Below are 27,434 nucleotides of genomic sequence, written 5' to 3'. Positions count from 1 at the left end.
AGCTTCATGGGACTTCAATGGAGTATATAAGTAGAAAAATGATTTACTTTGGGTGATTTCATGAGAATCGAACACAGGGACATATGAAATACTTTGGTTTTCTTTCCAATTTTGGGTTTTCACCAATTTGACATCTCCTCCCCCCCCCCCCCCCCCCGCCGCCGCCCCTCCCAGAAGAAAAAAAAACTTGTTCCCACCTAATTAATTTTATGGGTACAATGAATTGCTCAAATACTTGTTGAACATAATATCTGTTAAGTTTAGTATAAATTTTGGAAAAAAAAATCTTATGTCCTAATTATCTGTACCATTGTCGGTGCCACTCAATTTTATTGGTTAATGTCAATTATTTTTTGCTTTATATATTTTTATAAAAATAAGAAGTTTGTTTAAATCTAATGACGTGTAAAAGCTTTTGGGGAAAAAATATAGTTAAAATATTTTGGGGGGAAAATCTAGTATAAGTTTAGTATTTTAATTAGCCTAATAAAAGGAGCCCAAAATACTATAGTATATGAGTTTATGAATAATCATAACTCCATACAACTATACAAGTATTTTCCTTAACTAATACAAAGGCCTTGTGTATTGAATTTTGACTATTGATAATTCAACTTTTTATATACAAATAGTAGTTGAAAATTGAAATCATGTGTTTTTATCTTTATCTAGTTATTAAGGTAAATATAAAAAATTACGAAATTATTTGTTACATTTTGAAACGGTTCATATTGAGACAATATTATTCTATATAATTTAATATGGTTTTATTTAGTTTAATCTGGTTCAGTTTAAAATAGTTTTATTCACTTTTATACGGTTCATTTAAAAAAAATTGATTCAGCTCAGTTAAAAACAGTTTGATTCAGTTCAGTCAAAAACAGTTTTCAGTTGAATTCTGTTCATTTTCAGTTCGGTTTGAATCAATTTTTCGTACAGTTAATTTCAATTTATTTTATTTTCGGTTGAGTTTCAATTCAGTTCAGTTAATTACAATTTACTTTAATATGATTGACTTATCGATTTTTAACTTTTCAGTTATGGGTCAATTCAGTTTAGTTGGTCATCAGTTTGCAGTTTAACCATCGACTTTCAACCAAAGTGACATCACTACTCATGGTAATACTTCAAAATATTGTAATCAACATGGATCGGTAGTTATCCAGAACAAAAGAAAAAGATGAGAGAGAAAGCTAGAAAGAGAAAGAGAAAGAAAGAGGGGAAAAAGCCCCAAATTGTTCCCCGAAAAACCCTAGCCTTTTCAAATCCCTTGAAATTTCTCCGTTTAATCTCAATCAGCTTCTGCAATTGTCTGATTTTTGCTAAAGCCCTTTCATCTTCTAAGATTAAAAGTACAATTATCATTTCGTGTTGGTTTTCGCATTGCGTAAATTGGCTATTAGTTGGTAAAGTTACGGTTCGTAGCTTTCATAATTTCAGCCTACCCTATTTTAGTAGGATTAGTTCTCAATTAAAGCTAGTTATTGAGACTGTTCAGGGGCAATTACAGGCTGGTTCCTCTTTTATGGGCTGCCATCTCCAGTTTAATCCTCGTAGGCTAGGATTTTCTTTGAGATTTGGGGCTTTTGATTGGGCGCTGGCTGTGGATGCATTTAATTCATGTCAGAGAGTTCGAGTGTTGTGTGAGGGAGTGGAATTAGGTATTGGAGTGTCATTCATTTTCAGGGAGAGTTTCCTTCGTAAACTCTTCGTTTCTTGGCGTGCGATTAAGACGATGTGCAGAGAAAAGTGGCAGAATGAAACCCTAGCATTTATGATGATGGTAAGTCTCTTCCATAAAGATATTTTGATGAATGCTGGTAATTTGGCTTGTGTGCATTATTATTCCCTCTATAAAAGGGGGCTGGAGGTCAGTTGTAATTTCTCACTCTTCCTTAGTTTCTGGTTTGAGTTTGTTCGCTTAAGTATAATTCTCTTCTCTTTTTTGCTTCTAGTAAGAGGTTTTAGTTTCTTAATTTCCATAATGTCTTTCAAAGATGCAATATTATCTTCTGGCACTCACTTTGAAGATGATCCACCTTTGTCTTTTACAAACATGTATGCCCCCCTCTGGTGAAAATTCTAATGCTAATCCTTCTGTGTGTGTGCATGATCCCCCTTCTGATGCTGCTTTCCCTGAGGCTGTTGTGGTAGACGAATTATCCCAAGTGCAGCAAGATATCGAAGAACTCTCTAAGTCTTGTCTCCTTGGTAAGATGTTTGGGGAACCATTAGATGTGCGAACCATTGTTTCTCGCACTAAAGCTGAATGGAAATTTGTTAAGGGTGAGATTGATTTTATGGAAATGGGTAACTACTGGCTTCTTCTTAAGTTTTCTAATCCTAATGATCTTTTCTTAGTTTGGTCTGAAACACCCTGGCATGTCCAGGGTGAGCTGTTTGTGCTTCAATCTTGGAAGCCCAATTTTGATCCCTTCCTTGAGGAGATTAAGTGGGTGGACCTTTGGGTTCATATCCCTAGGTTCCCCACTGAACTTTTAAACTTTGACTCTATTGCCAACCTGTTTGCTGCTAACAATGTGGGGGTTTTGATTAAGCTGGATTCTACTTCTCTGCTTAAACATAAGATAAGGTTTGCAAGAGCATGTGTGCGTGTGGACATTACTGAACCTCTGCTTGAGTATGTTGAACTCATTCGTGCTGGAGGTAAGGTATGTGGGTATAATATTTGGTATGAGGATTTTTCAACTGGATGCTCCTTTTGTGGTTCTGGGGATCATTCTATTGATGCTTGCCCTTTACTTAATGCTCCAAAAAAGGCTATTTCTATTTCTCTTTTGAAAAGTCCAAAACAAAAAAGTATGGATGAGATCCTTTCCTTGGCTTCTAGGCAAGATCATCTTGACACCAGGGCTGAGAAGGCCAATGTGGTGCAAGCTAAGCCTAAGCCGACCCCTAGAAATTTTTCGAGAAAGAAGTTTCAATCTGTGAGTCCTTCTAATAAGTTCGTTGCTGCTGCTACTAATAAGAAGAAAGAAGTTGGTATTGTTTTTAAGGAAAAATTTCAAGTTATTAATAAAATTTCCCCAGCTCCTGTTTTTGGTAAAGGCAAAGGTAAGGCTGTTTTATTTGCTGCTGCCCCTGCTGGTTTTGTTGGGTCGGACTCTGATGATGATCCTGCCTCTATGGCTGGCCCTCTTCATTTCCCCTCTGATGAATGCTTTCAGGCTGCTTTGCTTGATTGTAGCCACTGTGAGGCTAGTGAGGGAGCTAGGTTGGCTGATGCTCCTCCCAAAGCTGGGGACTTGATGATGTCCCCCATGCCTCTCCAAGTCATTTATCCAGATGATTATATGGCTGGGAACAAATTCAGTCCCCTTGCCAAGTTAAATGAGCTTGGTTATGGTGATGTTTCTCATTTTGACTCTGGTGTCGAGAATGCAACGATGATTCTTCATGATGATGAGCAAATTCTGGGTGAGTTTCATTCCCACCCCGAGCATTCTTTCCACTCTATTGACTCTGAAAGCTCAATAGTCAGGCACATTGGGGCTTTGGGGGTTGAGCAGGAGCCCCTTGCTGAACCTACTTCGTTATCCAGTGCTGCAAAACGGAGGAAAGGAAATGGTGAGGAAGACTCAGCCTCTTCAGCTCTGAAGAGATCAAGGGTGTAAGGATGTTATGTCTAGTATGTTTTTTGATGCCTTAATATTGTTTTTATGTCCTTGGGCTTTTGGAATATTCGTGGATGCAAGAGAAGAAACGCATTAGAGGAAGTTAAAGTTTTTTGTAATGTAAATAGGCTTTTTATTGTAATGCTATGTGAAACCAAATCCTCCCTCCCCCCCTCCAATGCTTGTTTAAGGAGGTCTGGTTTCTCGTATTTTGATTGTATCCCTACCCAAGGGCTAGCTGGTGGCATTTGGTTACTTTGGAAGGAGGACCTTAATTTTCCGTTTTCTTTAATTGTTGTAGCTAAGTTTTCTCGTTTTTTAGCATGCAAGTTTACGTACTTAAATGATGATATTTCTTTTTTTATTTTGTTCATTTATGCTCCTGCTCATGAGCAAGATAAAGAAGAATTTTGGCTTGAACTTGTTAATTATGTAGGCGAGCTTTCTGAGCCGTTTATCATTATGGGGGATTTCAATGAGCTTAGCTCCAAAGATGATAAATTGGGGGGGACTGTGTTTAAATATGCGAGGCTAAATAGGTTTAATAAAATTCTAGCTGATACTAAGTGTATAGAGCTTAATTTTTTTGGACAGCAATTTTCGTGGTGTAAGAAAAGGGGGGTCTGATAATATTCTCAAAAGAATTGATAAAGCCATAGCTAGCCCATGTTGGTTTCATTTGTTCTCCTTAGCTAAACTTCGAAACCATGTCTTTACATCATCAGACCATTGTCAAGTTTCTCTTGAGTTAAATCAACCTTCTTCCTTTAAAGCACCACCTTTTAGGTTTGAAAAAATGTGGACTCTGCGAAAAGATTTTGATGTTCTTATTAAAAAAAAGTTGGTGTACTCAATTTCATGGTTCTATGATGTTTTCCCTTGTCAAAAAGATGCGTTTGTTAAAAGAAAAAGCTAAAGAGTGGAATCGATCTAGATTTGGTAATATATTTAGACAAATTGAGAAAGTTGATGCTCAACTTCTATTAGTTCAAAATCATCTTATTCAAAATCCTGAATGCTCTTCATCTAATGCTAAACAAGAGCGTCTACTTAGTAAACGTCGAGATTTATTCTCTTTCCAATCTATGTACTGGAAGCAAAGAAGTCGTAGTAATTTCTGGCTAAAAGGTGATTCTAATACTTCTTTTATCACACCTCTGCGTGTATTAGGAAAAATAGGAATTTCATTAAATTATATACATCCGCGGAAGGTGAGACCATATCTCAGCCCTGCCGAATTTCCGAAGCTATAACGTCAGATTTTAAATTACGATTTGTATCAAATGCAGATTGTTGGTTTGATGAGAATGTGGATTTTGATTTACTATCGCCTATTATTTCGAATGAAGAGAATTGCGAGTTAATTAGACATGTTTCGGCAGATGAAGTTAAATCTGCAGATTTTGATCTAGCTCCAGATAAAGCTCCGGGCCCGGATGGGTTTCCTCCGTATTTTTTCCAAAAATATTGGTCGCTTGTGGGAAACTCAGTTATTAGGGCAGTCCAGGCCTTTTTCCATTCCGGGAGGATGTTGTCATAAATTAATCATACCTTTATCACGCTCATCCCAAAAGTTGAGAATCCAGACTCGGCCTCTAAATTTAGGCCCATTAGCCTGTGTTCTACTATTTATAAAGTGATTGCGAAAGTCTCAACAAATAGACTAAAGGGTGTGTTAGGTAAGGTCATTCACCCTCTCCAGGGTGCTTTTATCCCGGAAAGGATTATTCAATATAATATCCTTCTTGCGCATAAAGTTTTCAACTCGTTTAAAAATAAGGGAGGTAATCAGGGTTGGATTGCTATTAAGCTAGATATGGAAAAGGCTTACGATCGGATTGAATGGGATTATATTTTCGTGACCCTTAGGAAGTTAGGGTTTCATGAAACCTTTATTAAATGGATCCAAAGCTGTGTCACCACCGTCTCGTTTTCTGTTCTAGTAAATGGAATTCCGGGTAACCAGTTTAAACCATCCCGTGGTTTGCGGCAAGGGGATCCTCTATCCCCGTATCTATTTATTTTATGTGCAGAGTTATTAGCGCGGAGAGTCCATCAAGAGAGCTTTGTAAACTCCAAGGACTTAGGGGTTAAGATTGGGAGATCGGGAGTTAAGATTCCTTTTTTGACATATGCTGATGATACTCTGCTGTTTGCCCAAGCTAACACTAAAGCATGCACTAAGATCAAGTCCATTCTAGACGAATATTGTAGGATGTCGGGACAATTAGTTAATTATCATAAATCATCTTTTCAATGCATTAAGAATATCTCGCCTGCTGAATGTCGAGAGTTTAAACGCATTTTAGGAATGGACCACTCACTGTCTCTAGGTAAATATCTAGGGTGCCCAGTTGTTACGGAAAGAGTAACTAAAGAAACTTTTGGAGAAGTGGTAGATAAAGTACAAAAGCAACTCTCCAAATGGAAATCCAACTCTCTTTCTCAAGCGGGAAGATCAGTTCTTATCAAAGCGAACTTATCATCAAAGGCTAATTTTCAGATGCAGCATTTTTTACTTCCTGCTTCAAATGCTGCTAATCTGGATAAGATTAATAGGAATTTCCTCTGGAATAAAGAGCAGGGTAGTGGGAGTCCAAATCTTATAGGGTGGGATAAAGTGTGTAAACCTAAGTGCTATGGGGGGCTTGGCATCCATAAAGCGAAGGTTAATAATGTAGCCCTTCAGATGAAGCTTATTTGGCGAATCCTTAAAGAGCCTAGCAATATGTGGGTTGAGTTGGTGACCAGGAAGTATATTCAGAATGATAATTTTTGGAGCTACTCCCCGGCTTCTTCGTCCTCCTGGCAGTGGAGAAAGTTAATGTCTCTTAGACCTATATTTAGGAAAGGTTTGCGATGGCAGGTTGGAAATGGGCGTAGTATTTCCTTTTGGTACGATAACTGGGTATATGCTTACCCCCTAGCTAACTTGTATCCTAATGTGGCGCATGATGCCTCTTTGAAGGTTAGTGAGTTCATTTCTCAAGAGAAATTATGGCTATCTTCCAGATTAACTTCGGTTGTCTCTGATGTCGTTGTCAGGGATATTTCTGGTCTTTTCATCCCATCATCTGCTTTCGATGATAATTTGGTTTGGGGCTTAACAGTGAATGGGGTCTATTCGGTTCAATCAGGGGCCAAGCTTCTTCAAGGTATTGGTATACAGCACGATCCTAAGGTGCAATTTGAATGGATCTGGAAGGTTAATGTCCCTCCCAAAATCAAGTTTTTCATTTGGAAACTTTGTTTAGATGGTCTCCCGACTAAAGATCGCTTGGAGCGTAGTCATATTTTCATTCCGCAGGAATGCACTTTTTGTAATTTTCACAAAGAAAGTGCTTCCCATTTGTTTGGTGATTGTTCATTTGGCCAGAATGTTTTCTCTAAACTCAAGGACTCTGTCAAATGGCCTGATATTCCTAGCCCTGAGCGTAATACTTTGTTTAGTGAATTTATTGCGAGTTTGCGAGATAATTGGAGTTCTGATGACATTTGTAAAATTTTCATCAGCTGGTGGCATATATGGTTTGCTCGTAATCAAATTGTGTTTAGAGAGGAGGCCATTCTTCCTTCAAAAGTAGTGTATTTGATTCTTGAATTTCAGAAGAACTGGTCTCATGCTCAAGGTATGGAGGATCGTGCTTCCATCCCTACTAGTCAGGCCCAGCCTCTACAGACTAGGGAGGTTTGGTGAGCTAAACCCCCCCCAGGATATTTTTAAATTAAACTTTGATGGTTCTAAGCTGGCAGATGGTAGTAGCTCTAATGGCTTTGTGATTAGAGATGCTTATGGTAGTGTTTTGCTTTTGGGTGCGGGCAGCCTTCATCCTGGTATCTCCATTTTGTCTGCTGAAGCTTGGGGGATGCGAGAAGGAATTAGAGCGGTCGTTTCTTTAGGAATTTCTCATATCATTATCGAGGGTGACAACTTGGTGGTTATTAATTCTCTTAATAATATTTGGAAGATCCCTTGGGAAATTAACAATGTGATTTTGGATGCAGGGGCGGCTCTAAAAGGTTTCTCTGCGGTGGCGTTTAGTCACTGTTTTAGAGAAGCAAATCAAGTGGCGGATTTTATGGCGCATAAGGGACATTCCGTCTCCCCTCCTCACCGCTGGTTTGAGATTTCTGATCCTGCGTGTCTTTCCATCATCCGAAAGGATGCTTTAGGCTGGTCCTATTATAGGGACTAATCTACTTTTCTTCTCCTTATCAAAAAAAAAAAAAAAAACATGGATCGGTAGTTGATACTCAAAGTAGTAGCTTATTCTATAACTCTTCCAATGATTTTTGGTATCCGTATATTTTGGTACCCGAATAACTAGGTAACTGGTTACGAACACAAGTAAACAACAACCTTTCATTAATCAGTTACATTCTTTAACTAAACAAATAAAAAAAAGAATGACATTAACCATGTTGAATAACTAAAATATAATTCAATATATAAATTAGCATTGGGACATCGCTCGGGTCAACAACTAGTTTATTGCATTTTTTTTATTGGAACCCATGAATCGCAAGGATATGAAACTTATGAACTTTTGAGCATGATTTTTTCATTTCTAATTTTTTGTGTGTATTATTTCAGTGGGTATGTTTTTAATCCCTGATTTCCTACTTGAAATGTTCTAATATCTCCAACAAGTTAAACCTTTTCTTGCAACAAATTCTAACATTAAATACGTTATGCAATCGCTTTAAAGAAGATCACTGATAAGTTTAATTGAAAGAGAAATAAATCCGTCTACTTAATGCAGTTAGTTGTTTTGATTAACTAAGATGTAATAAAATATACGGTTTTTTAACCAGGTACCCCTAAGGTTTCTTAATATTCACCTTGTACTTCTCGTGTTTTTCAATATTCACCTGGTACTCTTGACGTTTGGTTAAAATTCCTGAAATGCCTCTGCCGTTAAGTTTTCGTCACATTCTTAATTCACCAAATACCCCTTAGGTTTGATAAATTTCCTTAAATGTCTAACAATAGCTTAATTAGTGATTTTTATTAGTTTTTAGTTTTTTCTTTTAGCTTAATTAATATAATGAGTGGTTTTTGTTAGTTTCTAGTTCTCATTTCGTCATTCATTTATTTTCTTTGTTTTATCACTTTTTACAGTTTAGTTTTATCACCTCCTCCCATGTCCAATAAAACCCACCACCGAAATTTTTTCAGGAGGTTCAATGGTGGATCAATGTTTAGAATTCTTGTTCTCTATCAACACCACTACATTGAAGGAGTTGAGTGGGTAGATGGTGCCAGGAATCCTGGTGATGGATGCGGCTTGACGAGAGAAGAGAAAGAGGAAGTGATGGATGGGGTTGCAAGGTGGTGCGGGGAAAGTGGTGGCAGGATGGTGGCAGAGGAGGGGGAGGAGAAGGATGGTATGGGAGGAAGGGGGTGAATGGAATGGGTTTTAGGGGTTGGGGAGGTGGGTGGGTGGTTTACAGGGCTGGGGGTGGTTTTCACAGGGGTAGGGTGGTGGGTAGGGTGGTTTTCAGGGGGGTAGGGTGGTTGGGTGATGGTGGATGAAGGTTTAAAGTGATTAGGGATAATTAAATTTTAATTATAGTTAATTAGGATTAATTAGGATTAATTAGGATTAATCAGAGTTTAATTAGGATCAATTAGAGTTGATTTCGATTAATATGAATGATTTAGACGAAACTCCAACGAAGTTGACGGAAACTTAATGGTGGGGGCATTTCAGGAATTTTTACCAAACCTTAGGGGTACCTGGTGAATATTTGAAAACGCAAAGGTACCAAGTGAATATTAAGAAACCTCAGAGTACCTGGTGCAAAAACCGTAAAATATATTAGAGACATTGTCCAACCCCAATAAATAGGTTTTTTATATGTCATTGGTATTTGTTGCCCAATAAAAATAATGTGGACGATTATTAATGGACGAGAATTTTGTAGATGAGTTTTTGTACTCTTTTACTATTTATTTTTGCTTATAAATGTCAATAACTACTGAGGTGGTTTGTGATGTTTAATTAGTATGACCAATAGGTTGGGAGTTTTCGTATATGGCCTTCTTCTTTTGGACTTATCTGCAATTCGGTTCGATTCAGTTCACCAATTAGTATGACCAATAGGTTGGGAGTTTTCGTATCGAAAAAAGGTTAACTACTTAGGGCCTGTTCTCTTCGGCATAAAACAGCTGAACTGAACTGAACTGAACTGAACTGAACTGATTTGAACTGAACTGAACTGAACTTATCAGAGCTGAACTGAACTGAACTGAACTGAATTGAATTGAATTAAATTAAATTAAATTGAAATAAACTGAATGTAATAAATATATAAATAATATTTCAAACAATAATAATATGAATATTAAATAATAGTTATAATGATAAGTAATAATAATGAATAATGATAGTATTTTGGATATTTTTAAATGATAGTTATAAATAAATAATATTAATAATCATAAATTAATAATAATAATAATTAATGATAATAATGATAATTAATAATAATTATTTTATATTATTTGTATTAATATATTAATACTTGATGATGATATATAATAACAATAATATCTAATAATTAAATTTAATAATATAAAAAATTTTAGTAATAAAAATAATAATTGGGTTGGACCACAAAAATTACATCATAAACCGTCTTGACGCGATTTGATTGGTTTATGGGCTAAAAAAATGGGTTTATTTGTGCTTTGACCTAAACCATGTTCCTCCTAATAATAATAGTAATAATAATGAGTAAAGCTATAATAAACAAAATAATATATAGAAACAACAACAACAACAACAACAACAACAACAAGAATAATAATAATAATAATAATAATAATAATAATAATAATAATAATAATAATAATAATAATAATAATAATAATAATAATAATAATAATATAATAATAATAATAATAATAATAATAATAATAATAATAATAATAATAATAATACTTAATAGTAATGATATATATTTAAATAATAATAATAATAATAAGAGTAATTAGTAAAATAAAGTATACCAACATAATAATAATATTTAACAAAATGGTTATAAAAGAATGGAGCTGAACTGAACTGAACTGAACTGAACTGAGCTGAACTGAACTGAATAGAACTGAACCGAACTGAAAATAAGCTGGGGAGAACAGGCCCTTAGGTTGTAAGCGAACTAAACGATTACTGTTCACAAGAAAAGTGAACTGAAATACTGTTTCGAGACGGTTAACCACCCATAATCACTTTTTATACCAGTAATGAAATGGCAAAACTAAGTACTACTTGGTCTAGTGGGTTGTGATATACAGGTTTGGAATGGGAGAAACTTAACTGAACTGCGAGAAAGCTTATCACAGAGTGTCGAAAATGAATTGAACTGCTAGAAACTGATTTGAACTAAAACTGCAAGAATAAGAGGACTATAAACCACATTAAATGCATTTTAGGATTGGGGATTTTCTCTTACCATTCCCTTATACTCCCAAGGAGTCTTTCCTGCAAAGCCGAGTCATGCGTCAACCGGTATAATTAATGTTTAGATTCATTTAATATTTCCATTTTTAGTTATATTATTGTAAACACAAATTTTAAATCTGCAAAATAGAGAGTCAAAAGATATGAACAAAATACTATTTTATTGAATTTTTGTATTTGAGTTACAATCTATAATATATTTGATCCTCTTATTCGATCTCCACGTGTATTTGAACTTTGCAATTCACGAACATCTTTGATCTTCTTAATAAGGGCCTTTAATTTGGGCATGATCTTTTCCACGGATGTTGATGTAAAATAGAACGGCACATCAAATTTATGTGTTTAATGATTTGATGTTGAATTGTTATTGTTCATGAACAAATGTGATCTTCTTGAATAAGGGCCTCTGGGCTTGATCTTCTTCAAGTTCTGTCGTCTAGAATTGAACGACTTTGATGGTTGTTGTTCTTCTTTTAGGTTGAATGTTTGGCTTGGATGTGCAGACTTAGAGAGTCTTTTGAGCAACTTTCTGTCTCTCTTTGAGTCTTCTGTTTTTCTCTAGAGTTTGATTTTCTCCCCTAGCAAGTGAGGAGGAGAGCTCTATTTATAGAGTTAGGAGAACCCTAGGGTTTCCACCTATCTTGCCTCCTGGGCCTCAACATAACCTTTTCAATCAATTTTTGATGGATGAAAAGTGCTTGCTAGCTCAATACCTCTCGGCTATAGATACAACACCATGGGTGTGAAATTTTTTATCATCATGGAAGTCGAAGAGCAAGGACTTCAAGCCAAGATCACATGACCATTGTTCAAGAAGCTGCTAAGCCACCTGCTTAACACCATAATGAGAACCCTTGACACCATGGAGATGAAGGAGATGCTGTTCTTGCTGACTGGGTGACGCCATGAAGAAGGAGATGTCACCAAAGAGATGAGACAAACTACCCTTGATGCCTCGAGATGACAGAGGAAGAGTCATCCATAGTTTTGATGTTCTACCGCAATGAAACCATGGAAGATGCACTTATCTTTTCATTTATTTTCTTTGTTCTCCAAGGACATTTCCAATTCTTCTTTCTTCTCATTACCAATCATCACAATGAAGGATATTCTTTATCAACGTTGAAAATATGGAAGCGAGTGCAGTCTTTCGTCGTGCCATCAACTCACTTGAGCCTGGAGTACTAGAGCCATTCTCATAGATGATTTAATCGATCCTAGTTGAAGAAGTCGCAAAATCATCTATTTGATATTGCATACCACTATTTTCAAATACTTTGATGTCACAAAGGGGAAGATGTTGTCCTCGTCTCTATTGTGACGTCGGAGGAGTTGTCATTCTTCTTGTCATCGAGCCATCTTTTATATGTTGTAGAGGAGCAGTTGAGCTATAATTTTCGACACCATGACATGAAATTTAGCCTACACCAAATAAAAGATCAGTGGTGTTTTCGTCATCTCTGTTTTTTTCACGTTGGACATGCCTTTTCGTGGCCATGTGGATGGTGTTTGATCTTGGTGATTTGGTGCTTAGAATCTTTCTCCAAATCTTGTTGTATGTTCCATTTGTGTTTTGAAGGCGTTGGTGCATGAAGCTTACTCCAACTTGCATTTCTTTTAGATCTCTGGTGCTTGGAAGCTTTCTCTGAATCTCAAAGAATAAGTTAGTGCGTTTGAGCTTTCTTCGAACTAATTTTTTGACCTTTTGGTGTAATCTCCAGTGCTTGATAGCTTTTTACGGAACTTAAACGGGTTGGTGGAACGTTTAGAGCTTACTCCAATATTCATACTGAGCATTATTGGGGAATTTCTGGTGCTTGGAAGCTTTCTCCGGATCTTAAACGGTTTGGTGGAACGTTTAAAGCTTTCTCCAATCTTCATACTCAACATTATTGGGGAATTTCTGGTGCTTGGAAGCTTTCTCCATAACTCTGAGGAAATTTGATGAAGTATTAGTGTTTGGAAGCTTTCTCCAACCTCCATGCTTAACATTTTTGTTGAATCTTTGGTGCTTGGAAGCTTTCTCCAGGTTCTCGTAGAAGTTTGATGAAGTATTGGTGCTTGGAAGCTTTCTCCAATCTTCAAGTGAGTGATGTCAAAGTTTCATACCGACCATTCAGCAAAGTGGATCAGTGAAGACAAAATGGAATGACGATTATGCCCCCAAGCTTGTACTTCATTTTTTATTACATTAATTATGTAAAAACAAATTTTGAATTTTTTTGATAAAGTACATTTTTCAACTTATACTCTTTTATTTTTGCGTGACTGCTCTTGAGTATTTAAATATCCAAGATGCCTACGTACCAAATAAAGTGGTCATTTTACACTTTTTCGGATCAAGCCAAACGTTGTTCAATTTTTCATTTTTTTTCTGACTAGTATGCATTTTATAATCTTGCTTAGGAGTTTTTTTTTTTGAATTTGCAGTTTATACTCTTGTTTAGGAGTGATTTTTTTTTTTGTTTTGCATATATTTATCCCTTTGTGCATCTGGTTTATTTTTTCACAAGGTTGCAGCCATGATCGTCCATCAGTATAAATGTCTAATCAGATTGATCTTCATGACAATAACCGCAAGCTCCATTTCATGAACTCTGGTTGCTAAATCCTGAAATGTTTTAGGCCTAAATCCTTGCAATATGTACGTCAAGCTCCAATGCACATCTGTACAACTTAAGTTTTGGTCAAGTAGTGTTCGCCATCGATCAATGTAATCCACGACTTGTTCGTCCTCTAATCGATGGGTGTGCGCTAACTCAATCATGTTCACCGTACGACGATTGTTGTAGAAGTGATTCATGAATGCCTCTTCCATTTCCGACTAGCCATTGATAGATTCAGTAGTTAAGTCTATGTACCAATCAAATGCCACGCCTTTGAGTGTGCGAACAAAATGCTTCACAAGAAGGTCGCCTTCGGTTCCTGCATTGCTACATGTTTTAACAAAGTGTGCAACATGTTGTTCTGGATTACCTTTTCCATCAAATTGCACAAATTTTGGAGACTGATAACCACTAGGCATCTAGAGGAATTCGATCCTCCTTGTATATGGCTTGGTGTAGTGGTTATTCTATCAAAATCTCCACCAAGTTGAAGTTTGACAGCACTTGCTATCATTTCTTGGAGTTGTTGGATGGTGAATGGAGTCAAAGGATCTCCATGAGGCTTTGCCCTCCTTGTACTTTTCTTAAATTTGAACTCGCGGTTGATTTTTCACCATTGTCTTCACTTTCATCAGTTGGACGTTTTTCGAGTTTCTTTGTCAAAGCAGCAAGTTGTTTGCATTGCAGCTTGCTTTTTGCTTCTTTTTCTTCATTCACTTTGGCGAGTTTGTGAATGAGCATCTTCATGTTTGTTAATTCTTCCTCCATAGTATTTGCTTCAATGGTCATGACACTTACATTAACAACATCTGTCACTCCATTGATTGACTCCGTCAAAGGATCCATGCTTTAAGGAAAGGATTTGTTGTTGCTATTTTGAACGGAGAAAGAGATGAGAGGTAAAGATTGTCCCACCGAGCGTACCAAATTTGTAAAGACAAATTTTAAATCTGCAAAATAGAGAGTAAAAAAATGTGAACAAAATACTATTTTATTGAATTTTTGTATTTGGGTTACAATCTCTAATATATTTGATCCTCTAATTCGATCTCCACGTGTACTTGAACTTTGCAATTCACAAACATCTTTGATCTTCTTAATAAGGGCCTTTAATTTGGGCTTGATCTTTTCCACGGATGTTGATGTAAAATAGAATGGCACGTCAAATTTGTGTGTTTGTTGTTCTTCTTCTACTAGAATGATTTGATGTTGAATTGTTATTGTTCGTGAACAAATGTGATCTTTCTGAATAAGAGCCTCCGGACTTGATCTTCTTCAAGTTATGTTGTCTAGAATTGAACAGCTTTGATGCTTGTTGTTCTTCTTCATGAACAAATAACATTTGACTTTAAGACTTTAATGGGTCAATTAAATGTGTGACAGGCGTATAATAAAAATTTTCATGTCTACAATTATATAACGTCACAGGAGTACTTATTAGCTTTTGCCTACAAAAAAATCCCATTTTTTCCATGTTATCTATTGGAGGAGGCATGAGAGATAACAAAGATACATGTTTAGAGGATTTTAGTTTATCCGTGTGACACCATATTCAAACTTGAGATTGTTCTGCAAGTTGTCAAATTATTTTTATTTCATGACTCAAACCTAGATTAATCTATCGATTTCTCTTCTTTTTGATAATCGATACAGTCTCTAGATAAGCCTAAATTTGTCTTCACTAGAAAGATGACAAGTTGGTGTAAAATTACTTTTATTTTACGACAGAAAGACGTGAATGATTTTACAGATTAGCACGGTACCTCTAAATAATCACAAGTCGCAACTCGCAATGCACTAATGCATCTTATTATTTTTTATTTTTTTTTTTGATTGGGAAATTAAATCAGCCCAAGGGCTAACCCCTACCAAGGCTACTAGCCTTGTAGGAACTACCAACAAATTGGCTGGTAATGCAAAGGAAATACCCCAACAAAATGCTGGAAGTAAGGATCGCACCCCTGACCTCAGAGATCAGAGGGGAGTGCTCTACCACATGAGCTAGCTCCTCATTCTTCTAATGCATCTTATTATGCGTTTGCGTTAATCCTTTTGAGTAGTAATTACTCAATATTTTATTAGTTACAACGCTTTATTCGTATATTTTTACTAAAAAAAAAGTTTTTCAACAGGTGTATTAGTATATAAGAAGTTAAATTATCTCAATATATACTCGCGAAATATCAATATTTCTACTACTTTACTAGCTGATGACACATGATGTTTATAATTGTACATTGACAACCATGACAAAGCATTGTAATAATAAGAAGCATAGAAAATACATAATATCAATTAGACCTAGATTGATTGGCGTGATGTATATTTTTCAATTTTTTGATATCCCACAAGGTCATAGACTAATAGCATAAAGGGTTACTATATTGAGATTTTACGATGAATTTCCATGAGTACCTCCTTCCATGAGAAATAAAAATGAATCTCAACACTTGTTCAAAGTTATACTCCCGAAAAGACTTCGAGCCCAAAAAAGTTATTTTTTACAAACTTTTTTTTCTAAGATTTCTTTTCCTGAAGTTGCACCATTTTTTCATTAGAATTACATCATAACGCGTAAAATTCATTCTCATTTCTCTCATATATATATATATATATATATATGTATGTATATATATATATATATGTATGTATATATATATATATATGTATGTATATATATATATATATGTATGTATATATATATATATATGTATGTATATATATATATATATGTATGTATATATATATATATATATATATATATATATATATATATATATATGTATATATATGGTATTAAAAATTTTCAGTTTGTTACATCTAAGGCCAAGCTCTGCAAACTTTGATCAAACATCCTAAATAATACTACAAAGAAATATTCAATCGTGAAAACTTCTTTTGTTCATCTCGTACTTACAAATTTAACTTATCGTAATAGAAATTTCAATTACGTTATGTCAGAAACTATGAAAATATCCTATGAGGGACATGAGTAGGTTATGTCAGCTTAACAGACTTGATAGAAGAAAGCAAAGGTATAGGGGGGATTATCTCATCCCTAACACCATATTGCATGCCTCCACTTTATGATACAGAAGTAACTGACATTTCACAATCCTATAGTTTCAAATACACAACAGCAGTTCTCTTTCAGACATAATTTACAAGTATAAGTTTACACATCCATATATATATACAAGAACTGCAAAGCAACAACCACTTTCATTCCCGGGTATTTTTTATATAAGAGGGAACAGCCAGGCAAATCACCTCCATGCTGAATTTTCACAAGATCACATTCTCAAATGTCTGAAGGAAGCATTGCTCTTTCAGCCTTATATCGTCGCCGCACAATCTTTTAGCTTTATTTTATTCTCAACAACTCAAATGTCACATAAACATCTGAACTTCCAAAAACTAAAAGATTGGCGTTTCACACACCTAGGACACTTGTAACTAGCAAATATAGAGCGCATGGACGCAAATGCATTTCACTGCAGGATTACCCTTCCTTTCTCTTCAAATCCTCTCATCCAAACACATCTCAAACACACCAACTTTAAAGCGTGTAAATCCACATAAAAGGCTATAATGTCTTCAATATAATACAGCAAATAATAAACAGAGATTGTAATTATGCAATGAACAAGAAACACATCTCAAACATACATCAGCTCAAAATGGATATCTAACTTGACCATATATCGCTTCCTGCATAAGGTTATCGAGCAACTCAACCTCTTTTTCTCAATGGTCAAGTGAAAAATATATCTATATCTTTGTTATTCTGATACAAGCTTAAAATAAAACCTTAGAATTTTAAAATATACCTACAAAAGGTGAGTAGCCGTCAAAAATTTACGCCTCATGATCTTAAAATTAAACCTTAAATGTCAAATCACAATCAGGAATGAAGTGGACAAAGGCAGGAACTCTTGAATCTTGATCTCAAAGGCCAAGAGAATAATATCATTATAACTTCCATTTCTTGATTCTAATCCAAATCCTCAAATGAAACTTTCAATGTCGTATCACAGATTCACAATCATGAATGAGGTGGAATCAAAGGCGGGCAACAGAGGCAGCAAAGAGATGGTTATAGCGGAAACGAAAATACTTTCGAGTGGAAAATAGCAAAGAGAGAAGAAAAAAATTTATGAGCTTATCTGTTGTAGAAAACGACCATAGCAGGTTTCCTCACTACCTCCTAAATTTTTGCATATAAACTCTAGGCTTTCTTCCCCATTATTTATGGCATCACCATGCCACATGGGCCCACATCAGCAATTTCAACAATATGTTAGCTACATCTGATCCACTATCTCAAATTTCAAGGCTCGTAAATCTCACCAAACATACACAGTAAATCAACTAATTGACAAGCAACCTTATTAAACAAACCCCTAATGGTTGTCAGTTCTCAGAAACTCAGCATCTCAAATAAAAGTTGATCACACCATAAATTTCCCTCTCTTTCTAAAGCCTTCTCCAAAAACACCATATCTTACAAATGAAACTTCCAACTAATCCCAAAGATAGCACTTTTGTCCTATCCTCGAAACACGGCTACTATTCAAGAACTCTAAAAACAGGACTTTCAGCATTCACTCGTCTGAAGCACAAGACTAATGGCATTTGTGTTGCCTCAGACCAACCCCCATAAATAAGTAAATTACTTTTGAGGTAAAAACATAAATCCTAATCAGATGAGCCAAGTTCTTAAGTTCTACGGAGCAGTTCATGCATGTCCTTGTGCATAAAGTAAAATTAGAAGGCAAGTCAAAAAAACCAAGGCCATAGAAAGCAAATAGTGATGATTGCAATGATGAGAAAAATGTCAGAAGCACAACATCAATCAAAACAATCAATACTCTATTCAACCGCAGGCATTATGAGAAAACATCAAGGGCTGTCTCTAGAATTTCATCTGGGTATTATAGTGTTAAGACAACTCATGGGGAAAACACTCAGCACTAAGTTTCGGGAAACAAATTGGAAGATGGATAAATATCAACTTAACCCTATGAAAGATACAGAGGTAAGTGCTTTCGAATAGACGAGTAACATAGAGCAGAGTAAACTAAGACAAACCAAGGCATACTAGCTACACAGGTTCTGAGGACCAGAATCATAAAAAGAGCTTGGTAAATTTGGTATCATGGACATGGCAAGTTTGATATTGTAGTTCATCTCCTGGACAAAAGCATGAAGGTTGGCCATATGTTTGTCAAACCCTTTTGATCTGGTCTTCTGGTTTAGGCATGAGGCTTCATCAAAGGAGGCAGGAAGCAAACTTCAGGGCTTCGGAGTTTCAGCTGTTTTAATGGGAATGTAAAGGAAGACATGGAAAACATGAGTATCAGAACTCTGTATACAGGGAGTCAGCCTAGGTTAAGCAAACTTTCATATTCTAGATCATTTAGCATCGATTAGTTATAAAGGTAGAGTGTCGGACAACAAGAACCCAAGGATCCAGTTACCTGATTGCGCCTGTCTAGTAATATGGTTTCCTTCTGGAGGCTGGAGAATGGCCAGAAAACCTGCCAGGATTTCTCAAATTAGAGTTGGATAAAACAGTGAAAACAGTAAACAATCTTCACGGCAATTCAAAAAGAGAGACGGCAGTGACTTCATGTTCACAAAAAACTGTACAAGCAGGTAAATGATAGCGAAAAGGTTTCTTTTTTGAAAAACATCTTGATTAAAGAAGACACTATAACTTAACCATTCTTCAAGTATCATTAGAACTATGGCCAAATACTCAATTAAGTCCCTAACCTGTACAACCTACTTAGGCTTTATACAAAGTAGAAACTAGGGATTTGACCAAGAGAAACTATGAAAGACTGTAGAAAGTAGATATGATGAAAAAAATTGGAAGGATATTATTAGTGATATATTCACTTTAGGGATCACCACAGGAAAATGCCTCCCTCCATTCAAGAGTGGTTAATTACCATAATCCAGAGATTCAAAAAAAATCTATTTCTGAATAGTCAAAAGAAATAACCGCTTTAGCTGTTAGAGTTTAGAGTTTGCTGATAGAGTTTATAACTTTTTGTTAAGCAGATTAGATGGCTGATTTGACAACTTTTTTTATAAATGTGTTTCATAACAATTAATTAATTGCTAAAAGCTTATTGACATTTGTTTCTGTGAAATGACATTATAAACATTTTAATATATATGTATAGTATTATCATATTAGAGGCAAAAAAAATCATTCAACATATTTTTACCTAATCCTCTAAAGAAAAAACTCCTATTAGGAGCTTTATAATTTTCAGAGTTTTTATTCCAGAACTCTCTAAAACTTTCTTTTACTATAACACCTTTCTTAGAGTTTTTGACTAGCCAAAACTATAAAAAATGGTCCAAAACTCTCTTTTGCTCCAAAACTCGAATTGCCAAACACCCTCAACATGGGATAGTTCATCACTTCTTTCTTAATATCACACCTCAAGCAGTTCTATGAACTCATCACATATTTCAAACCCCAATGTGAACAGAAATTTGGACGCAAAGTTCAAATCAAAATTATTTCAAAGAGAGCACTACACTCATTAGACGAAACCACATAACAATAGTCTAGTATGTTTCTTCAGCAAGCCATACATCAAGTGCTTCTCAAATCCTATAAACTGAGCTTTCAAAAAATATAGCAACAGACCACAGTCCCTTTAGAAGACAATAGCAATGACTCAAACTAGAAAATATCTTTGCAGCGTTCTTAAAACCTTAAATCTGCTTATTTAATTTCACTGGATTTTCGACCTGAGCGGAAGAATTTTTCATGAAATCAAAAAAATCCCACCTAAATAAATTAATGAAGACACCTTCCAGATAATTGCAACTTTTATGCAATGCAGATCTTTATATTCTATATTTAACAAGGGAATATTCAACATCACTATCAAATCCATTAGAAAACCTTCTTGGTCTCAGATAGAATAGCTCTATGTTTTGGTATGAATCAAAATCTATTTTTAAGATTGGAAAAAAAAGGCACAAGGAAAACAGAATATAGTATATTTTCGAAAAAAAAATTGCCTGTGAATTTGTTTCTTCAGTGCATATGGAACAAATCTTGAAAAAGAGAAACTATAGACATCTTTCCAAGGTTAGGTCTACAAAAAAAGAAAGATAACTAAGGCATCTTCCTAAAGCTAGACAGTGGGTTAACACACCATAATAATTGACATTAGGGCCCGTACAAGTCACAACTTTCTACTCAACAATTGAAGAAGTGGTGATTGAAAGGAGAAATAAAGTACAAAAATATGCCTAATACAGAGAAAAAATCTAAAAAAGAAATTCCCTCTTTCCCAAGAAAAACCCCAATATCTCCCATAAGTTCTTTGAAGAAGATCCATGGAAAGGAGACGAATCCGGAAATTCACAGCATAAAAATATTATGCATAATATCAATTCCAACAAAGCAAGTCTATATTTAGTGCTAAATTATCAGGAGTTACTTTTGTATCAGGGTATACAAAGATGTCTTTCAACAAACACCAAAGCCCCAAAAATCAACTTGTTGACATGGCTATATTGTTTCTAGAGGCATGCATCCACTTTTAAAAAGTACAAATAAAAGGAATATTCATCCTTACCCTGAACCACCACTGCGTCCTGATGTGTAGTTTCCATATGCACCATAACTACCTCCGCCGCCAGTGCTCTACATGTCAGGTTAGCGCAAGTCAATATTCAAAAACAGATATGGGGAAACAATTATATAGTTCCTCCGTTTCACAATAAGTGAAACATAGAAAAAGTACACAAATACCAAGGAATATAGAGAAACGGAGAAAGTATATATGTAACTGATCAAATAGAGCAAGATAAGTTGTGCTTTAGCTAAATAGATTTAAGGATTTACACCTTTCAGAACCAGGTAGAACTGGTAGCAAATTATACCTGTATACCAGCATAGCTGCCATAGGGCTCAGCTGGTGACAAATCACTGGAACCACCATATCCACCTGAATACGAGATCCCACGACCATGTCTTTTACTATCTCTGCTTTCGTATGGCATGCTATCATGATCATCAGGCGAAAGAGGGACATAGGGAAGCACAGGAAGAATCACTTGCCCCTCCTTCTCAAAGAGATTTGCTCTCAATCTTGATGCTACATGGATGAGCGCAGTTTCAGCAATATCCAAGTCACCAGAGATCTGAGAGATGAAACGGAAATTTACACAAACAGAAAACAATTTTAAGAGGTGTTTTCATATTACTAAGACAAGCAAGGGGACCAATCCATTACCTGCACCATTTCATCATCATCAGCTGCAACTTTTGGAAGATCATCCTTCGAAAGAATGCGGATATTAGCCTTTGTGATGTTTCTCATCTCAGTTATAATAGCACCTCCTCTACCAATTAAGCAGCCAATGCGTGATGATGGTACAAGGAGCCGAGTCGTAAATGAAATAATTCCCGAGTCCCTCTCAATCTTCTCACTACATCTGGGTTGCAAACGCCTTGCTGCTTCAATTGTTGCAGAGACTTGATCATCAAAATACTACAGAAAACAGGACACAATCAAAATAATGCCAGAAAAATCATCGATGTATATACAAGTAAAACATACTCCCTCCGTTTTTTTTTAGATGTAACATATTGACTTTGGGCACTATTCATCCAATACACTTTGACCACTATTTATTATTTATACATAAGAAAAAATATTAGTCATGTGGGATCTTGTTTAATTCGTCACGGTATACACTTTCCAAATATATATTTTTTATAATTTTTACTTTTATACAATTGGAAATATTATCGGTCAAAGTTGTGTCTCGGCAAATGTGAAAAGTCCAATGTTACATCTAAAAAAACGGAGGGAGTATAATAAAACCTTACCTCCTTTGATGAAATTGTTATCAGGCAGTCGTCCCCTTCAGCAGATGAGCTATCAACTTTGATACCCGCTCTAGTCTCTTGTCGTATTTGATTAATAATAGCACCACCTTTACCAATCACACCTCCAATATTTGCAGTGGGGCAGACAAAGCGGATAGAAAAGTCCTTCATGGATGAATCTTCCCTAGATGAGGAGTAGCCAGATCGTGGCCAATCTCCCCTCTCACTTTTGTAACCTCCATAAGAGCCAACAATAGGAGCGAAAATAGGAGCACCTCCAGGTGCCCCCATGAGTGAGCCTGCTGATGGATACAGACTAGCAGGTACAGCGGAAGCAAGCAAATGTTGAGTTCGTGAAGGATTATCATGGAGACGAGAAGCAATCTGAGATAAAGCTTTCCTCACAACTGTAGCTTCTCCAGAGATCTGCAGCCCAAGAGAGTAATTAAAAAAGATAACTTCATTAAATAAATGTGGATGAAAAGTAAAACATATGAAAGTGTGCATCATCAACTCAAACGACAAAATGATGTAATTATGTAAAAGAAGGCCCCAGAACCTTACAAAAGAAATCTCTTGGCGACTAAATAAAATTGAAATCAGCATGAAGATTAAAGAGCGGTTCCAAGTGAAGTTCCTAGAATGCCCCCACAATCTCATGTTTTCAAACTTTCGCTAACTAAAATTTAGCCATTATCATGCAGAAAAGGATAAGTGAAAGAAGACAATCATTGTAAAAGGAAACATTATCTGAGCTATTTTGCATGCAAACACAAATGTGGACAATATATAACCCGGACATGATAACTATGACATTAACATCTCTACTACAGCAGTCAACTAAATAAAACATTTCAGCATTACCTGCAAAAGTTCATCTGTGCTCAACGCACATGTGGGCAGATGATCATCTTTCAGAATCCGAATCTGAGCACCAGTTTCACTGCGGATGCTTTGAACAATCTGACCACCTTTCCCAATAATACACCCAATCTGATCAGAGGGAACAAGCAACCGAGCAGTAACATGTTGATTTCCATCTGGCTCATCATCAGCACCTGCATCTTCAGCAATCACTCTGTCATGCACCCGGAAGAGTGCATCCTGAGCTGGACAAACAAGAGTATCTATTTCATCGAAGGAATTTGTTTCATCACTTGCACTATAGATCGTCACAACTCTTTCATCACATCCCGGCACAGTCTCGCCAATTCTGATTTTTGCTTTTGTGTCCAACCGTAATTGTTTGACAATCTCCCCACCTCTCCCTATAATGCTTCCAATCTTTGTTGCTGGGCACAAGTAGCGGTATACCGTATCATCTGGTCCAATTGTAAAAGAATCTTCACCAGAACTTCTTCTTTTATTTCTACCATTTTCAGAACGATCCAGAGAATGAGCTCGCTTACCGTGGTTATTTCTCTGACCCGCCATCAGGTGAAGACAACTTTCTGCTGAATAACCAAGCATAATAAAGTTAGTTTACATGACAGGAAACGAAAAACCATATCTCCATGTGAGCCACATAAAATATAAAAATTACAAAGAGAGAAACCAAGAAAAATTGAAGACATGACATACCACATATTTCATAGTTATCAGCAAAGCAGTTTACCAGTCCACAAAGTAATCTAATAACTTCAAAGTATGCTAGTACCGACCCAAAATTAGTAACAATATCGAAAGAAACAAATTTAGTCACAAGACAAAGCAAAAACGTTAAGGGTGACAAAAACATACATTATACACCAACAAACAAACTTGTTCCATATTCACTCAACCCATCTGCCAGAACACTTAATAAATGTAAATGCCCACGTCAACTGTACCACAAAACTAAAAAAATCATCTAATTAACAAGATAAATTAAAGTAAGAAACGAACAGGCAATTATATAATCCCATAAATCTTTAGTATCTTCGTCTTCTCCTTTAGCCAGATTGAGATTATATATCCTCTTTCATGACCTACCATGAGTTCTACATTTTTTTACTCAGATATATCATGAACAAAAAGTGAATAACTTCATATCATAGTGATGAATGCACATCTCTGGTGGTAAAGTAAGACAGGTTACAACACAAGATAGTAGACATAAAAGGACAGTATCAGCACACCCTCAAGCAATCTATTGAAGCCCAAATTCGGCAAGCACAAGCTCAAATTGAATAACAGCAACCTCAATTCGGGTAACGAAGCGCAATCTTGTCACCCTTAGTTTATCTTTTTTCTTAAACTACGAATAGATTCTCACAAGCTCCTGAAACAGGATCAGAAAACTTAAAAAAATATTAATATTCTGATCAAACGAAACACGATCAGAATGAAATCAAAATTTACATGCCATTGACTGATCTTCATTACACCACAAAACCCAAACAATCAGCGAAGAAAGAAACAAATTTTCAAAGTCCTCCAAATCCGTCAACTAGAAAGCCTCTACCAAAACCCTAATCTGAGATTTATGTATTGCAAATTCAAAACCCTAACACAAGGGTCAATATTCTACTCCGAAATCATAGCATAAACACAATAATGAAGAGAAATTGCATCAAATTCATGGTCAACACACACAAAAATTCGAACAAAAAAAAATCAAAAAATCTTGAACAAAAAATTATTCTAAAACATAGATAATTTAGAGCTATTATTAAAGAAAAAGAAGAATGGATTTAAGAAAGAAAGAGAAGAGCTAACCTTAGATTAACGAAGAGATCGTGGTGCGAGGAGAGAGAAAAAAAAAAAGGATGGGAAGTAGAAGAAAGAATGAGGTTGTATTTCCGCACTCGTGCGGTGAGTATCTAGTTTTCGAGAATTTAGCCCGAAAGAAGCCTAACCCTAAGAACCGAGTCCGTTTATTTAGCACCTAAAGAGTGAAACACAAATCAACGGTGGTAATAACTTCCTAGACATTTATACCGGCCTCGATCTAAATTATCTTGGACGGATGATTGGATATAGCAATGCATATTCTTTTGTATTGAGAGAAACTGAATTGAAAAAAAAATTAATTTAATTGAATTGAAAAAAAAATTAATTTAATTGAATTGAAATTAATTTAATTAAATTAAAATTAATTATATTGAACTAAATTGAAAATAAGTTCAAATGAACAAGCCTAAATATTAAGTATTAACTACTCCCTTTGTGTCAATTCGTTTCGCCAAGTTGTTATTTGGTTACGTTTTTAATTTTGGGATAGTATCTAAGATAATCCTGTCATATAGTCATTTCTCCGAAATAACTCTACATTGTCACCTCTATCGTAAATAACCCTAAATCTGTAATTTGCCATTAAACATGATGGAATTACTAACGGCTTTAACTTGGTTTTACTTTAAATGGGTTGGCGCCATATAATAAGGTGGTCGATTTGAGACCAATTTGTGCGTTTTTTTAGTATTTATGACCATTTTCACACTAGATGAAGAATTTCATAGGAGAGAGGAAACATCGAAAGGTTGAAGATGAAGGTGGAAGAAGATGACTGAACGAAAACTTTAATTAATTACTTAAATGGGTTACGGTAATTACCAATAATTTGCAGAAACTAAAAGAAGTCTCAAAAAATGTACTTCCAAGGTGTATTTAAAATAAATAATTTAAATCAACAATCCTAAGTATAAATTAATCAATATGATATAAATGTATGAATCCAAATTAACCAACTAGAGTTATAAAGTAAAACATCTAAGAGATAAGAATGTCTTAACGCTTAATAAAATATTTTGACACTAAATCACACAAAACATGTAAGAAATAAGAATGTATTAAAAATAAATAAAATACTTTGGCTCTAAATCAAAATAAACTTGTAGGGATCATATTGTAATTGGGAGAACATCCTCCACTTAATAGCTCCACTTAGTAGATGGTCAATCTCATCACTACTACATTAAAAGGCAAAGGCAACACACCAAAATCGTTGCAATAGGGCTAAAAGTCGTTGCAGTAGACCTACTGCAACGGTTTTGTACCGTAGCATTTGTTGGCGTTGCAATAGGCCTACTGCAACGGCTTTTAGCCCTATTGCAACGGCTAAATGTGTCGTTGCCTTAGATCATATATCTTTTGCAACGGCTTTGTTAGTGGCAGGTTATGCAACATTATTGGCTACTGCAACGCCTACTATTTAAGCTATTGCGACGGCTTGAAGCTACTGCAACGGAATTTTTTTCCCCATTTTTTGGTGATATTGCAACGATTATTAATGTAACCTGTTGAAAACCTATAATATTACAGCTCTTGATATATATTAGTAACGATGTAACAAATGCAAAAGTACTCTTGAAATGCCAAAAAATAATTGTCATATATATCTGTATCATAATTTCCAAAACTAATTAAACTAAGAGTACTATACATGACAAATCCTAATTAACGAAAATTAACGTACTTAATAAAACCCAACTAAATATATTTGTTTTAGTACCACAAATTCCTTTTAAGTACACATATAGATCATATTCCTTCTAAATATCGCTCCACTTGATCTGTTTTGATGCTCTCCTGAGTTTCACTAATTAACCAAAGGTTGTCCGGCTCGGTTAGATCCCAAATCTTCAGGAATTTCACCAAGTCTCTCCTGAAAAGCAGATATAGATGTTGATGATTGCCTTAAAAAACAGAATTCAGAAAGTTTCTTCCAAAAAATAAGAAGTAAAAGTATATAGATGTTGATGATTGCCTTAAAAAACAAAAAACAGAAAGTTTCTTCCAAGTACGAGATATCTGTGGCTATTACCATATATAGTTAAAGAATGAGGCTGATGAATATGCAAAAAAAAAATGTATAAAAAGTGGTTGTGCATTGGACATCTTAGGCAGTATTAGCACACAACATAAATTTCTG

The 27,434-nt window shown here is 35.4% G+C and overlaps 1 protein-coding gene across 6 annotated transcripts; it reads right to left on the bottom strand.

Annotated features, from left to right (window-relative positions):
- Window positions 1–13,527: 13,527 nt before the first annotated feature.
- On the bottom strand, window positions 13,528–25,456 carry LOC104906226 (RNA-binding KH domain-containing protein RCF3). Of its 6 annotated transcripts, XM_048638396.2 has the most exons (10): window positions 25,280–25,456; window positions 24,700–24,842; window positions 23,447–24,036; window positions 22,583–23,008; window positions 21,984–22,241; window positions 21,826–21,891; window positions 21,631–21,776; window positions 21,324–21,391; window positions 19,191–19,250; window positions 13,528–15,021 (listed from the first exon to the last, which is right to left on the bottom strand). In XM_048638396.2, the coding sequence occupies exons 3-10, from the start codon at window positions 24,014–24,016 to the stop codon at window positions 14,873–14,875; spliced, it is 1,743 nt and encodes a 580-aa protein (XP_048494353.1). In that variant the 5' UTR covers window positions 24,017–24,036; window positions 24,700–24,842; window positions 25,280–25,456; the 3' UTR covers window positions 13,528–14,872. The 6 variants fall into 6 exon arrangements, with proteins under 6 accessions (XP_048494353.1, XP_048494352.1, XP_048494351.1 ...); XM_048638395.2 differs by lacking the exon at window positions 24,700–24,842 and having other exon boundaries at window positions 23,447–24,033; XM_048638394.2 differs by lacking the exon at window positions 24,700–24,842 and having other exon boundaries at window positions 25,280–25,455.
- Window positions 25,457–27,434: the final 1,978 nt, after the last annotated feature.

Source organism: Beta vulgaris, chromosome 2 (genome assembly GCF_026745355.1).
Source record: "Beta vulgaris subsp. vulgaris cultivar EL10 chromosome 2, EL10.2, whole genome shotgun sequence".
In the NCBI taxonomy this organism is placed as follows: domain Eukaryota; kingdom Viridiplantae; phylum Streptophyta; class Magnoliopsida; order Caryophyllales; family Amaranthaceae; genus Beta; species Beta vulgaris.
This window is presented reverse-complemented; position numbering and strand designations above follow the sequence as displayed.

What these genes read in the sequence shown, in the direction of transcription:
- LOC104906226 (XM_048638396.2), bottom strand. Translation starts at nt 24,016, where the DNA reads ATGGCGGGTCAGAGAAATAACCACGGTAAGCGAGCTCATTCTCTGGAT. An exon ending in CATCAAGATTGAGAGCAAAT is followed by an intron (nt 21,777 to 21,825) that starts CTCTTTGAGAAG and finishes TTCCCTATGTCC; the next exon opens with CTCTTTCGCCTGATGATCAT. An exon ending in GGACGCAGTGGTGGTTCAGG is followed by an intron (nt 19,251 to 21,323) that starts GTAAGGATGAAT and finishes AAATCCTGGCAG; the next exon opens with GTTTTCTGGCCATTCTCCAG.